At 43.4% G+C, this 14,653-nt stretch overlaps 1 protein-coding gene across 2 annotated transcripts in view; it reads left to right on the plus strand.

The window, feature by feature from the left end:
• The window catches only part of COL4A6 (collagen type IV alpha 6 chain), an 823,409-nt gene that overhangs the window by 369,412 nt on the left and 439,344 nt on the right, over positions 1 to 14,653 (plus strand). For both annotated transcript variants that reach the window (XM_069211616.1, XM_069211626.1), the window contains exons 12-14: positions 4,738 to 4,779; positions 6,793 to 6,876; positions 12,432 to 12,485. In XM_069211616.1, coding sequence (XP_069067717.1) covers positions 4,738 to 4,779; positions 6,793 to 6,876; positions 12,432 to 12,485 — 180 coding nt within the window. The remainder of the gene's footprint in view (positions 1 to 4,737; positions 4,780 to 6,792; positions 6,877 to 12,431; positions 12,486 to 14,653) is intronic.

The following is a 14,653-nucleotide window of genomic DNA, read 5'->3' on the forward strand; positions in this document are numbered from 1 at the left end:
AGGACCTATACATTATCACAAATTTATATACACTAATACATTACACAGCATGTGATATAGAGTAGGTATCAGACACAGATCAGTTAGTTGTAGAACAATATATTCCAGAACTGTGTGCCGGCATCACCTCAGTAGAATATTCATGTCTAACACATCATTGCTTATGACATTTCTTTATATGCCATCCTGACAAGTGGTTAATTCTGTAGACTGCTACACATATAGGGCCTGATTCTAACTTTGGAGGACGGTGTTAAACCGTCCCAAAAGTGGCGGATATACCACCTACCGTATTACGAGTTCCATAGGATATAATGGACTCGTAATACGGTAGGTGGTATATCCGCCACTTTTGGGACGGTTTAACACCGTCCTCCAAAGTTAGAATCAGGCCCATAGTGATTAAGGTTTAACCAAGGGGAGTCTAAAGTCTGTCTTTACCTGTTCCTCTTTCATATAGTTAACCCTAACATCTGAGCCCAAACACCGGTTATGCAGTGGATGAATTCTTTTCCTACGTATTCTATGTATTCTTTTTGTTAACACGTTTAGGGCTTTCTGCATTGAACCATCACATTGTTTTACCTCACCTGTACCATTACATAAGGGGGTTGTAGGAAGTTGGCTGTGTATATTCTATCTCAAAGTAAGAGATAGTGTGCACAGAGTCCAAGGGTTCCCCTTAGAGGTTGATAGTGGCAAAATTAAATAATTCTAATTCTCTATTTTGTGGTATTGTGGTTGAGCAGTAGGCTTATCAGAGAATAGTGTTACGCATTTGTTGTACACACACAGGCAATAAATGAGGAACACACACTCGAAGACTTAACTCCAGGCCAATAGTTTTTATATAGAAAAATATATTTTCTTAATTTCTTTTTAGAACCACAAGTTCAAGATTTGAAGTAAATACATAAAATGCAAGGGACTCCACACAGGTAAGTTAGGAACTTCGAATTAGAGCAATAGCATACACAGTTTTAGTAAAAATGGCAATAAGCTATTTTAAAAGTGGACACTGCAAAAATCAACAGTTCCAGGGGGAGGTAAGTAATGGTTAGTTTGTCAGGTAAGTAAGACACTTACAAGTCTCAGTTCCTAGGCATAGGCAGCCCACCGTTGGGGGTTCAAGGCAACCCCAAAGTTACCACACCAGCAGCTCAGGGCCGGTCGGGTGCAGAGGTCAAAGAGGTGCCCAAAACACATAGGTGACTATGAAGAACAGGGGTGCTCCGGTTCCAGTCTGCTACAGGTAAGTACCTGCGTCTTCAGAGGGCAGACCAGGGGGGTTTTGTAGAGCACTAGGGGGGACACAAGTACGCGCACAAAACACACCCTCAGCGGCACAGGGGCGGCAGGGTGCAGTGTGCAAAGCAGGCGTCGGGTTTGTAATTAAAATCAATGGAGGGACCCGGGAGTCACTCTAGCGGTGCAGGCAGGGCACAGGGGGGCTTCTCGGGCCAGCCCCCGACTGGGCTAGGCAAAGGGTCGCCTGAGGGTCACTCCTGCACTGAGGTTCGGTTCCTTCAGGTCCTGGGGGCTGCAGGTGCAGTGCTTTGTCCAGGCGTCGGGTTCCTTGTTACAGGCAGTCACGTTCAGGGGGAGCCTCTTGATTCTCTCTGCATGCGTCGCTGAAGGGGTCCAGGGGGGTCGTCTCGGGCTACTCACGAGGTCGCAGTCACCGGGGAGTCCTCCCTGTAGTGTTAGTTCTCTGGAGCTAGAGCCGGGGGCGTCGGGTTCACATGGTGAAGTCTCACGCTTCCGGCAGAAAGAGTGAGGTATTTAAATGTTGCAAGAAAGTTGCAAAGTTGTTGCTGTTTTTGAACAGAGCCGCTGTTCACAGGAGATTCTTGGTCCTTTGGTTCAGGGCAGTCCTCTGAGGCCTGAGAGGTCGCTGGTCCCTGTCGGATGCGTCGCTGTTGCAGTTTCCTTCGAGTCAGGAGACAGGCCGGTAGGGCTGGGGGCAAAGCATTTGTCGTCTCCGTCGTCTCTGCAGGGCTTTCAGGTCAGCAGTCTTTCTTGTTTCAGGTTGCAGGAATCTGATTTCCTGGGTGCCCCTAAATACTGAATTTAGGGGTGTGTTTAGGTCAGGAGGGCAGTAGCCAATGGCTACTTTCCTGGAGGGTGGCTACACCCTATTTGTGCCTCCTCTCAGGGGAGGGGGGCACATCCCTAATCCTATTCGGGGAATCCTCCAATCTCAAGATGGAGGATTTCTAAAGGCAGGGGTCACCTCCGCTCAGGACACCTTAGGGGCTATCCTGACTGGTGGGTGACTCCTCCTTGTTTTACTCATTATCTCCTCCAGCCTTGCCACCAAAAGTGGGGGCAGTGGCCGGAGGGGCGGGCATCTCCACTAGCTGGGATGCCATGGTTGTTGTAACAACAGGCATGAGCCTTTGAGGCTCACCGCCAGGTGTTACAGTTCCTGCAGGGGGAGGTGAGAAGCACCTCCACCCAGTGCAGGCTTTGTTTCTGTCCTCAGAGAGCACAAAGGCTCTCACCCCGGGGGGCAGAAACTCGTCTCAGTGGCTGGCTGGCACAGACCAGTCAGTCCTGCACTGAAGGATTGGGTAAAATACAGGGGGCATCTTCTAAGATGCCCTCTGTGTGCATTTTGTAATAAATTAAACACTGGCATCAGTGTGGGTTTATTATTCTGAGAAGTTTGATACCAAACTTCCCAGTATTCAGTGTAGCCATTATGGAGCTGTGGAGTTCGTTTTTGACAAACTCCCAGACCATATTCTTAATATGGCCACACTGTACTTACAATGTCTAAGAATAGACTTAGACACTGTAGGGGCATATTGCTCATACAGCTATGCCCTTACATGTGGTATAGTGCACCCTGCCTTAGGGCTGTAAGGCTTGCTAGAGGGGTGACTTCCCTATGCCACAGGCAGTATTTTGTGTGCATGGCATCCCGAGGGGGATGCCATGTCGACTGCCTTTTTCTCCCCATCAACACACACAATCTGCAATGGCAGTGTGCCTGTGTTAGGTGAGGGGTCCCTTGGGGTGGCACAACACATGCTGCAGCCCTTAGGAACCTTCCCTGGTCACAGGGCCCTTGATACCACTGGTACCTTTTACAAGGGACTTATCTGTCTGCCAGGGGTGTGCCAATTGTGGAAACAATGGTAAATTTTTTGTGAAAGAACACTGGGTTAGCAGGGTCCCAGCACACGTCCCAGTCAAGTCAGCATCAATATCAGGCAAAAAGTGGAGGGTAACTGCAAGAGGGAGCCATTTTCCTACAGCCTGCATCTGTGTAACGAGTTACAGTGACAGCAGCTATGAGGTTTCTAACACTGTATGAAGAATACCTATATAATTCATGGCTAGGTTAACTGATTCACTTTTTAACTCCACTTTTCAACTTCTTACATCTGAACTTATAACCTCTGCAACATCCCTTCTTTGAAAGTTGGATAGTGAAAACATTTAATGCTCTTGCTATTGATGATACAGATCATCTTGAGCAACTGCACATCTGGGAGCTCCTCTGATGGGTTGTAAGATAGATCCTAAGAAAAGTCTTTCCATCCTGTTCAATAACAGTTTTCACCAGCTCTGTAGCTGTACCAACAAAATAAGGCCTGTGAAAGAGAAACAACCTACCTCCTTGTGTGTGAGAACCCGGAGAGTTGATGGCTCCTGTCTTTTGGGATTAGCATTCTTGCCTTTTTGGGTTCTTTTAAAAGAAGCATGAGTGCTGTGAGTAAGTGCATGATATTGCTTCTCTACTTTGTCCCAAAGTTTGGTGCCTACCTGTCTGCTAGTGTGACTGATTTGTGGAAATGAGAACAGTGAGGCAGCCTCCCTAGAAAGGTGTTGGTTCCCCAAAATAGAAGCTGTAGACCAGTATCTTGGGTATTGCAGTGCAGTGAAGACATAAGGATAATTCCATTACGTTAAAATTTTGATATATAATTTATTCTTCCTCTATGGACATAGCCTTTCATTGGAGAAAAGGTTTGCAGCGAAGTTGGCAAGAATTGCCCAGAAAGTGATTTTACACTATCAAAGCATTGGTAGGGAGATCAACCCAGAGATTTGCAGAGTGAAAACACAGGAACATGGTGGCCTGGTGCGGATGAAGCCTGTTAGGGTGTCCGCTTTGGGGGATTACATGGGGAGAAATGGAGAGTGGAGAAAGGTGAAAAAGAGGTAAAAAAAAGAAATTGATATTGTCATGGAGGCTTCCGGAGATTATTCCACAGTCACAGAAATGGACTTTCTTAATCACGTTCTTGAACAATCTTGCAGTCTCGTTCCAGGGTACGTAGGTACTCATTACTAGAGGTTTAGAATTCAAACTAGGAATTATGGGATTATGAAAACCGGGGTTCGCGCTAGTTGCATGAGTCTGAATATCAGGGAATTAATAAGAATAACAACATATTGGAATCGGTCCCACATTTCCTTCTCCAGTATTTCAACTGGAGACTTCTCCAGATGAAGTACCCCATACAAATTACTGCACAATTTGAAATTCAGATGGGGCCAGTACCTCTGGTTTATGGCGCTATCAGATTTCTAAAGCCTGTGCATAGTGAGGGCATTTGAGAGCCTTTTTTATTTTATTTTTTTCCTCGCTAGATCGGATTTCTGAAAAATCACGTATCAATCTTATTTCTTTATCCTTCCAACCTTAATAAGCAGTGAATAAATAAGATTGTAGATATTCGATGTGATTTCACTTAATTGCTATTTTTGTTCCTATTTTTTCAGGGAAACATGGGGGTTGGCTTTCAAGGAGAGAAAGGAGAAAGGGTAAGAATTTGTGAAACAGGTGCTAATGTCAAATTAATGAATATTTGTTATGGTGCAAAGGTACTTGTATAATATTGATGTTAGTAGACCTGCAGAAACTACCAAGTCACAAATCTCACAACCTTCAACAGAAAAACGTTTAATGGTTGTGCCTAGAAATATCTAGACAGTCGTGAGTTAGTAAATGCCTTTTCATTGATGGTCTCTGAAACATAAACATTTTGCATTCAAATTAATTTTTGAAACCAATATTGCTATCTAACAAATAACGTCAGATTATATCTGCTCTATATGGACCCAATTTGTGAATCCCTTGGTTTGTGATACAATCGGTAAATACGCAGTGCTTGGACCTTGCAGAGTGCTATATTTTTGAACAGGCTGTCAATGGAATATGTGCAAGATCTAGCCTGTTCCCAAATAAAACATTTTAGCATTTATGAGTAGAAACTGAGACGCTTACTACAAATGCCTTGTAAATCTCTGCTCAGATGATATCAGGAGTTACCATCTAAATCAGGATCACAGGTAATGTGGGAAAGCTGCTATCCTGATTCCCTAGTTTCCATCTTTCAAAGAAAAAAACAGGTAAGATAGGCATAGGGAAAATACCCAGAATGAGGGCAAAAGGTGGGATCAGAGGCCAAAGTCTCATTACTACAGTTATTTCCCATTTTCTTGTGTCAAAACACTCAGTGGGTTGGTAATAGTGCAATAGTGGTAACAGTGGACTCGCCCACAAATTATTGATGATGTGGTTTTAACAATGTGGGTTTCCTTTAATGTTCATAATGATGAAGAATTATATATTTTGCAGTGTTATAAAGTGTGAACATGGCCCAAGTATGTTGAAGCTGTTTAGAAATGGTGACAGTTACTAGAATAAGGGAATCAAATACAATATATAAAAACATAAGGTGATATTAGGTGCAAAATGAAATCTGGAAATATTAGCTGGAAGGAAATACAGAAGGGGAAATGTACTAGTGAGAAGAAGGAACAATAGGAGATTCCAGAGAAGCAGAATTACCTCAAACGTGAGGACAAAGTACTTGTAAAAGAGGAATCGGAAATGAGAACCACCTATAAAAGATGATAAGAGTATTAAATAGTGCACATCATGGTCATAGAAGAGAAAGGATAGGCCATAATGTCATTGGGAGATATCAGCAAGGTAAAGAGACAGTCAACAAGGCTGAAGATAGGAAGATGGGGGGGGGGGTGTAAATGTTACTTCTTGGCTATGGTTCTACTTATGGGCTGGTCACATATTTAATGAATCCAGAGGAAGACTTTATTTGTACACCAAGAAGAACCATGTCTACCCGCTGGGAAAGCTTTGCGTTATGGTTTACTATCTAATAATACTCAAATTCAACTTTTTACTCCTATTCACTATACATTTACTCACCCTTTGGACTCATTCAGCATTGGTGAAAATTGCCTAAGGTGTAAGAAAAATCTGCAGGAATTGATGATGTACACTGATTGCCACAAATATTCCCCATTTCTCAGGGGAAGGATTGTAATAATAAGGTAATCTTGCTCCTTAAAATTAGTTCATCAGTAGTTCTAGTTGCGGGGTTACTGATACAGTGTTCCTTATTTTGTTGTAATGTGGTATTTTTTTGTCTAAAAAAGTGGACGATAAACAATCCTGATCTCGAGTGTGGACGACTCTACAATATTGAGGGAGTGCTGTGCAAATGCATCACATGTGTTAGTTGGCGTGTGTGCTCACAAACTGGGCAACCTCTGTCTCATACAGTATTAATGGGCTTCTCTTCCTTTCCTTTTGTGTGGAAACATTGTCTGTGCAGGGAGCAGGTAGTTTCTTCCTTCTGGGTATGTCAACCTGGACTGAAGGGTCCTTCACAGTGCAAATCTCAGGTCCTGGATAAATCAGCTATCAAACATATTCCCCGTTAGGCTCCCTTGGCCACGATCAGGGCTGACGTTAATGTTGAGTCTGAAGTGGAAATTCATGCATGTTCTTGCTTTGATTCCCTATAGGGAGATGTTGGATTTCCAGGTGAGAAAGGTGCATCTGGAGTAATGGAGTTTGAAGGATTTCCAAAAGGATACAGAGGCGAGCAGGTTTGTTGCCTTTGGGTACTAAACTGGTTCTTTGACACCCATGTTTTAATCATTTTATGTTAGATAAACATAAGGTCACCTAAAGATGTATGTTTACCTTTGCACTTCTCAAAATGCGAATGTCCTGTGAAATTCACCTCTATTAGAACTGCAGAGAGAATGCATCCTTGCATTTTACATTCAAATTAGATGGCTCATGCTTTTATACTGAATCTAAATTGGCAATATTTGATAAAATACAGAAAATATCTACTTTATTCACAAAGTTGTTTTCCAAATGCTGAAGCTTCCCTTTCTATCACTGTCTCCATGAAGTAGCCTATTTACATGCTTCTTTCAAAAGCAAAGGAAAGTTGCAGGGATATGTCCAAATGTTTGCGGGCACAGTAATTTACTATTCTAATGCCTGCCTTGGAATATTTGCGGGAGGTGTATTTTTGGGTGTCCTTGCCAGTGTCTCGCAATCAAGGATAGTAAAATCGAGGATATGTTAGGGTAGCTTCACATTCTAAACATCAGCCACATTTATACCAATATATGGTTTTCTGTTCTGTACCATTCTCCCTCCTCGTATGCACAATTTTTAAAATACCTGTGTGAGATGATACTGCATGTGCTTGATTGTGAATATAGCTTTTCTCTGCTCTGGCTCCCAGTATATAATTTCCTCTGATTTTCCGTAGGCTTTAAATCTTGTGATGCATAAAATAAAAGGTATTATTATACTATTCCTACTGCACACCCACTTACTCGCCCAAGGGCCTGCCTCTTAATGGTTGGCTTTGTGCACTAGGCCAGCGATGAGTGATTAGAAAATGTTTGCTGCTGTCAGGTAATCTCACCACTTTGAAGAAGGAAGATAAGCCAAGTGCCCAAGTACAGCCCTTTATATGAGCACATAAGCTGCCTTTCTCCTAGTACAGTGTATCACTTCTCTTGAAATGTTTGTAAGCATGTATCCTAAGCGCATGCTCTAAATTTTCTGTACATTTTTGCCCAATGCTTTTTGTTTCTGTGTTGTATGTATGTTTCTAGTTGTACATTGTCTCCAGATACAGGACACCCTCCATCAGCAAACAAGAAATTGACGACAGATCGATAAGCAGAACTGCTGAACTGCTGGAAGATGGTGAAAAACATGAGCAATGAGAGAACCGCAGCAGGACGATGGATGACTATGTGGTATCACTGCAAGAAATAGGTGCATCATGCAGGGGAGCAATGGGAAGGTAGAAGAATGTGCATCTGGGATGCTGGAATTACCAAGGGAAATGGAGAACACCGCCTTTAGGTTCTGCCCCAAATGCCACCATACATTTGCACAGAAAGAGAGTCACAAATGTCTTCAACCTCTGTCTGTCGACTGATCATACCACAGAAGCCTGGGAGAAGTTTGCCAAGTTCCAGCCAAAGACTCAGGATCAGAAAAAAGCAGAGGCTGGTGAATCACACCACAGTGCAAACAAGGGAACAAGCACAGGATTCACCCAGGGACCTCAGCCTCTCGAACCAGGAGGACAAAACATTGAGGAAATTAAGCGCAAGGAGAATGGTCCGACTTCGAGGAAGGCATTGTTGAACTGAAAAAAGAAGTGCTGTCAAAGAATACGTTGAGGGAGGGAGACCAGAAGAGATGTATTCAGGTAACAACTCAAAAGCATAGTGCGCCTGAGCCGAAGGATTTGAACTTGAGGAAATCAAAATTATCCTCAGCACCAAAAACCTTCAAAAAGAGAAGGGAGGTCAAAAACAAAAAATCCCAATGGGCCCCTATATAGGGACACTGTAGAGGACGTCCTTTGTGCACAGGTTTGATGACTAGTGGTGAACAAGACTGTGGGAGGGAGAAGGAGTCGAAGAAAGATACGCAGACTCTGAAAATAATGAAGATGCCCACCCTCGATGCTGTACAAAGAACACTCGAGGTTGAACGAAAAAACATCTTCACATTCAAAATGGCAGCGATAATCCAGACAAAGAGGGATTTTGACGAATACCTGAAAGGATTTTGAATCCCTCGGAGACCAGTCAAGGACAAGGCATAAGACGAGGAGCAAGTCGAACTACCACCTCCTACTACACCTGAACCCCAGGAGGAAAAAGAGAAATTCTTCTTTGAGGAGGAGGAGGAGATGTATGAGCAGGACACTGAGAGCACCAAGGAAAAATGCCAACACCTTGACGATGGTTCACCCGAGAAGGTCATCAAATCCTACCCTTTGAAACATTCACCCCCTAATGGCATTGAAGTGTACAACACTTTGGTAAAAAGAGCTGCGACCAAGTATTAGATGCAGCTAGAGGAAGAACAGTCACAGGTTTGTTTTCTTCTCAAAACTCTCTTGACATTGCAGAAAAAGATTCATTACCTCCCTGTGCTCCTGAGCATCCTAGACCAAGGTAGGGAGGCTTTTAGGGAGCAAGCATCATGTAAACCTGTACCTCAAAGAGTGGAGAAAAAACAAAAACTCTGCTCAAAAGTCCCCTAATACATAAATATCAATGCTTTTGTGGACTCAATAATAGTGGCCACAGTCAGAAAAAGAGCCGATGTTTCAAAGTCAATGGGCCCTCTACTGTAAAAAAAAATAAAAAAAAAGCAAAAGAGTGTGGATGGTGGGACACAAGTTAGAGAGAGCAGCTGCTATACCATGGAAATAGGTAGCTCAAATGCATGCCACAATCAATATGGCCATCAACAGTGGGAGGAAACAGGGAGTTGATGAAGCACCTCCCTCAGCAGTACAGGTGAAGAGCAAACTCCATCATAGAAGATATGTTTTTTCCAATACTGCCTCATGTCCTCTCTGGATTCTACCTTTAGGAAACACGCCTTGTTACAAGTTTCAGGTTTTAAGCACGAGGTGCAGTTGACAGTTATAAACACTCCCTTCTCAGGTGAAGAGCTGTTTGGAGCGGCTGTAGATGAAGCCCTGAAACAGGTTAAAAAGTATAAAGACACCGCCACAGAGGAAGTGAGACCACTCCAATGAGAAGGCAGTCAGGAAGAGGAGGTTTTCAAATCACCACTCAATAGAAGTTGTTCCAACATGCCGGTGTACCACAGTCAGCAGCCCCACAGTGGCAATTCTCCTCAACACCTTGTCAGAACTTTTGAGGCAAGTCCAGAGGAAGGTGGCAGCCCTCAAAAGGGTGGGCTCATTGAGCAAATTACTTCAGTGTGGGAAACCCCACCACATAACTCCTTTGGGGGGAAGAATAAGAGGTTTCCTCAAGGAATGGTGGTCTACTGTCTCTGACTATCGTACTGAATGTTATTCAACATAGCCACTGTAGTGAACTCTTAAAAAAACACCAAGTGTGAGCAAAACAGCTTGCAACAGGAGGTAGTGGAACTCCTTCAGAAACAAGCAATAGAAAACTTACCAAAGGGAGAGAGGAGCTAGGTAATCTACTTGGTATAGTTCCTGGTACCAAAACGGGACACTGAGAATGATTCTGGATCTTCAGTTGTTCAACAAATTCATTCAGAAGTTAAAGACAACTACGCTTCGGGGAGGCGGGGGTTATTCCATGGTTGCTGAAAGACTACATCGTAACCATATACCATAAGGACACTTATCTTCATGTGCTGATGAACAAGAAGCACAAAAGATTCCTTTGATTCAGCATAAACCAGGCCCGCTTTCACTGGAAACAACTTATTTTTGCTATGAAGTCAGCACCCAGGGCATTTTCAAAATGTCTGGCTGCAATAGCAGCACACCTGAGATGACAGGGCATACATCTACACCCCTACCTATACTACTTGCTAGTAAAGATGAGTTCATTCACACATTACCACAGGAAGATAAAAACGTCATGCATACACTACACAAACTAGGGTTCTCAATAAACTTGTAAACCCTCCCAGTACCTAAGAAGCGCAAGACCTTTCAGGATCATGGCCCACTTCCCCACAACTAAGAGGTTCCTGGCATTGACAGAGCAAACTCACCTCTACTAGAAGGGGCAGTTTCTGATAGTGAGCACTGTTGAGAAACATATGCCCAAGAAGACATCTTGCATCGCATTAATTCCACATGACAAACGTCATATAAACCCAGTTCAAGAACGGATACATAATCAGTGGCCACAGGCATTCTGGAGTTGGGAGGATCTAGTGGTTGTTACTCCAAAGGTCCAGAAAGAAGTAGCATGGTGGAGCTCGAGCAACGTAACAATAGGGAGGCCTTTTGTACAACCACCTCCATCAGTGACTATCATTATATATGCATCCCACATGGGATGGGGAGCACGCAGGGCGACTCTGACCATCGGGGCCTGTGATGCAGTAAAACACATAAATATGTTGAAACTGAAGATAGCTTTTCTGGCTCTAATGGCTTTCCAGGCATAAGTAATAAGAAAGACAGTACAAGTCCAGATGGACACCACCACTACAACTGATTTACGTCAGCAAGCAAGGGTGGCAGAGGTCATAGATACTATCAAAACTATCCCAAAACATTTGGAAAATGGGCACTCAGAGACACATAGCCCTAACAGCAAACAAGCATAGCAGACAAACAACCAACATGCATGATTTGAAAGCAAAACAACAAATATTGGAAATCATTTTTCAACACCAGGTTACATCAGAATTAGACCTGTTTGCAATCTCAGAAAACAGAAAATGCCAAATCTTTGCAGCTAGGCACCCATACCACCTGCCCCAAGGGAATGCCCTTCAGATAGACTGATTAGGAAAATGTCCATGCGCTTTCCCTCTAACACCACTGATATCACTGGTGATATACAAGTGTAAGCAGTCACCCATGCCACTAATCTTAATAAATCAATATGCGAACACCAAACGTGAGGCTGAAAAAATCTCATACTGACAAAGAGCAAAATCACTTGCAACTCCTTCAAAAACAAGCAATAGAAAATGTACCAAGGGAAAAGAGCAGCTAGGAGTCTACTCGGTATACCCCGCAGAAACCTTCATCAAGGGCCTGAAAATATAACCATGTCACCCGCACTCTGCTGTAACTCCTCTTCCTGCTGACCCACCCCATTACAACCGGCACCCATTCTATCTGGATGTTAAGCTCACCATAGATTAATTTATGGAGCAGGGCATTGTCACCATCCATATTGAAGAGGTAAAGCTTGAACAGTAGATCTGAAGTTGTTTTCGGAGAGGAACGGTTTCACTTTTTGTTAGTTGAGAGCTGGTACCATGCTGGCTTGGTTTTATTTGTGGTGTGTTCCTTGAGTGTGCGGTGGGTGTCCAGGGTGGATCCAAGTGACTAGGTGTTGGGTGAAATTTACAGGTTTCAAGTCTATCCAGATTCATGTTGTTGATCATTGTTAAATAAGTCGAGATGATCCTCTTCAACCGCTATCATCTAAAACACAAGTACAATCATCTGATGAAAAATAGCCTACTGTGGGCAAGGAGCAGTGGCTGTCCATGCTTGCACAGTCCCTTGGTGTCTGAAATAATGTACTACAACATTTAGATGCATCTTTAATGCCATGCGCAGTTTATCACTTCATTCTCACAAGACTTTGTGTAATTCACGGCTCAATACTTTAACCCCTGACAGGGTGAAGAAGGCGATGTAGGTGATCCAGGATTTCCAGGAGGGCGTGGACAGCCGGTAAGTTTTGCAGAACTCTAATTATAATCATTGATCAATTCTGAACTCTGTAAGATTGATTTTATTTTTCCTATTTGTGCCTTAACTCAATAAAGTCTCTGAGCATCAATTATTGAAGAATTTTGCACAGATGCCAGAAATTACCACTAAATTACCCTTTGCAAACTGGGTCATGTGATAGTCTGTGCTACCAAGTGTGGTTTTTGCATGAATTAATATGACAAAAAGTGTATGCTGCAGAGTGCTTTACTACCTGTCTGCATCTTTAATGAGTAGCTGGTTATCAGAGCAAAACATATTAAGCTTGCATATCAACTTCTTAACTGTTATTGTGAGGGTTGTACCTCTGAAGGGTATCTGTTAACTGACGCAGGGGCACCCATGACGACTTTGGTCCCTTTCTGGAAACCTACAGGAATGCCCTGTCCAGATAGAAATCTGAACTGAGAAATTATTGCAAGACTTAATATCCCAGTAGAAAGTATTCAGTCAATAATGCCTGTTAAACGATTTTTATTATTATTATGTGCAGATAGCGGAGTATTGCTTCAAACATTGCCTTGACAAATGTATTGGGGGAAAGAGCTGGAAAAAAGCAAAACGTTCAGAATTTGGTGTGGTGAGCACCGAACCCTGACGTTATGCCTCATTTTCCCCAGTGATGTTTGAAGTAGGAGATTTTTACCACAACTGGTTAATAGCCCACCTAAAGGCATTTTTATTTAATAGTGCATTAAAAATACCACCAGGATCATGACCACTAGCAAAGGAAATGTTAATAAAAGCAAAATGTTTCATTCCTGCACCTTTGAGCAAAAATCGAGCTACATATGTGTTGTTGTTATATTAAAGAGCCAAAGAGTCCTTTTGAAGGGGAAGGCTCCTGCAGGAAGTTCTCACTGTGCAGCGTGCTCCGCTCAAGCCTTGGCTTAAGATGGTAGTGTTACGCTGCTGGCGGTGCATGTGGTGCAGCCCTCCAGGTATAAGCAGGGGACCTGCCCTGACGTGGTGCGAAGAAGCACACCGTGATGTGAGTGGGACAGCATAAGTCTGCCCATTGTGCAGGTTGTATATGGGACAGAGGGTACAGGGCGCACTCAGCTGTGTACTATTTCACCTCAACTTGTTTTGCAGTCATGGAGCTGCAGAGCTTCTGGGTGGGTTGAGGAAACTCTATTACAGCATCTCAGGACTCTCAGTGCCTACATATAGGTATGTGAGAAAGAAGAAACACCCTCCTAAGATACTGTGATTTTTCATATTAATACACGTGGAATGTTCATGTGGTCCCCACCAACTCCTACCTCCAGATAATTCTAACTTCGTGTTAGAAACAGCACATACCAATTTCAGTTTGTCATCATTTATTCAAAAGCAAAAACAGCCATCATTCAGAAGCCATGTTTGAAAAGGCACAGGCTGTGGCCTGCACAATGGGGTGGACTTGTGGTGGACCCACTGTAGCTCCACAGCTGCCTCAGCCTAACACCCTTTTTTTCTTCCTGACCACTGTGGGATCTTACAAGATTGATGGTTAGCTGAACTTGTCGCCGGGACATCTCCACGTCCTCGGAAAGGTGTAGAAAGGCTGTCAGTTCCCTTCGCTGTTGGCCACAGAGCAGCCAGCCTTCCCATAGGGGCGTACAAGTACAGCGTGAGAATCTGATAAAAAGGGAACCTGGTCCTCCTCCCGCCAACGCATGATGCTCTCCCCATAGAAAGAATTGTAAGCCCTGAACGCGTGCCAAAGACCATGGCCACCAATGTGCAGCATATTTTGCAGATTGCTATGGGTCTCACGCGCAGTCGGGTCCTTGAGTTCGGGGGGTGGGGGGCATTGAACCCCAGTTAGGACAGTATTTTTACTTGCATTGGCGCTACTTGACAGACAAACCAGAGCTCTTATCACCAGGAAACAGCTTTTAGTAGACTATAATCTTAGTAATTGGAGGTAAAACCAACTTCCCCTAAAGACTCCTCTTCGTTAAAACATGGACTACATCTTCAGCTTTTTCAGCCATTTACAAACTGTCATAGATGACTATACTTTTTTAATTAACTGAAATGAATCTTAGGTTGTTGGGGGCCACAGGGCAGAAAGATTAAGCCGGGATGATTATACTGTTCCCTAAAAGCAGGGCATGAAGAGAGATATAAAGGGCTGTGAC

The sequence above is a fragment of the Pleurodeles waltl genome, chromosome 2_1 (genome assembly GCF_031143425.1).
Source record: "Pleurodeles waltl isolate 20211129_DDA chromosome 2_1, aPleWal1.hap1.20221129, whole genome shotgun sequence".
Lineage (NCBI taxonomy): Eukaryota > Metazoa > Chordata > Amphibia > Caudata > Salamandridae > Pleurodeles > Pleurodeles waltl.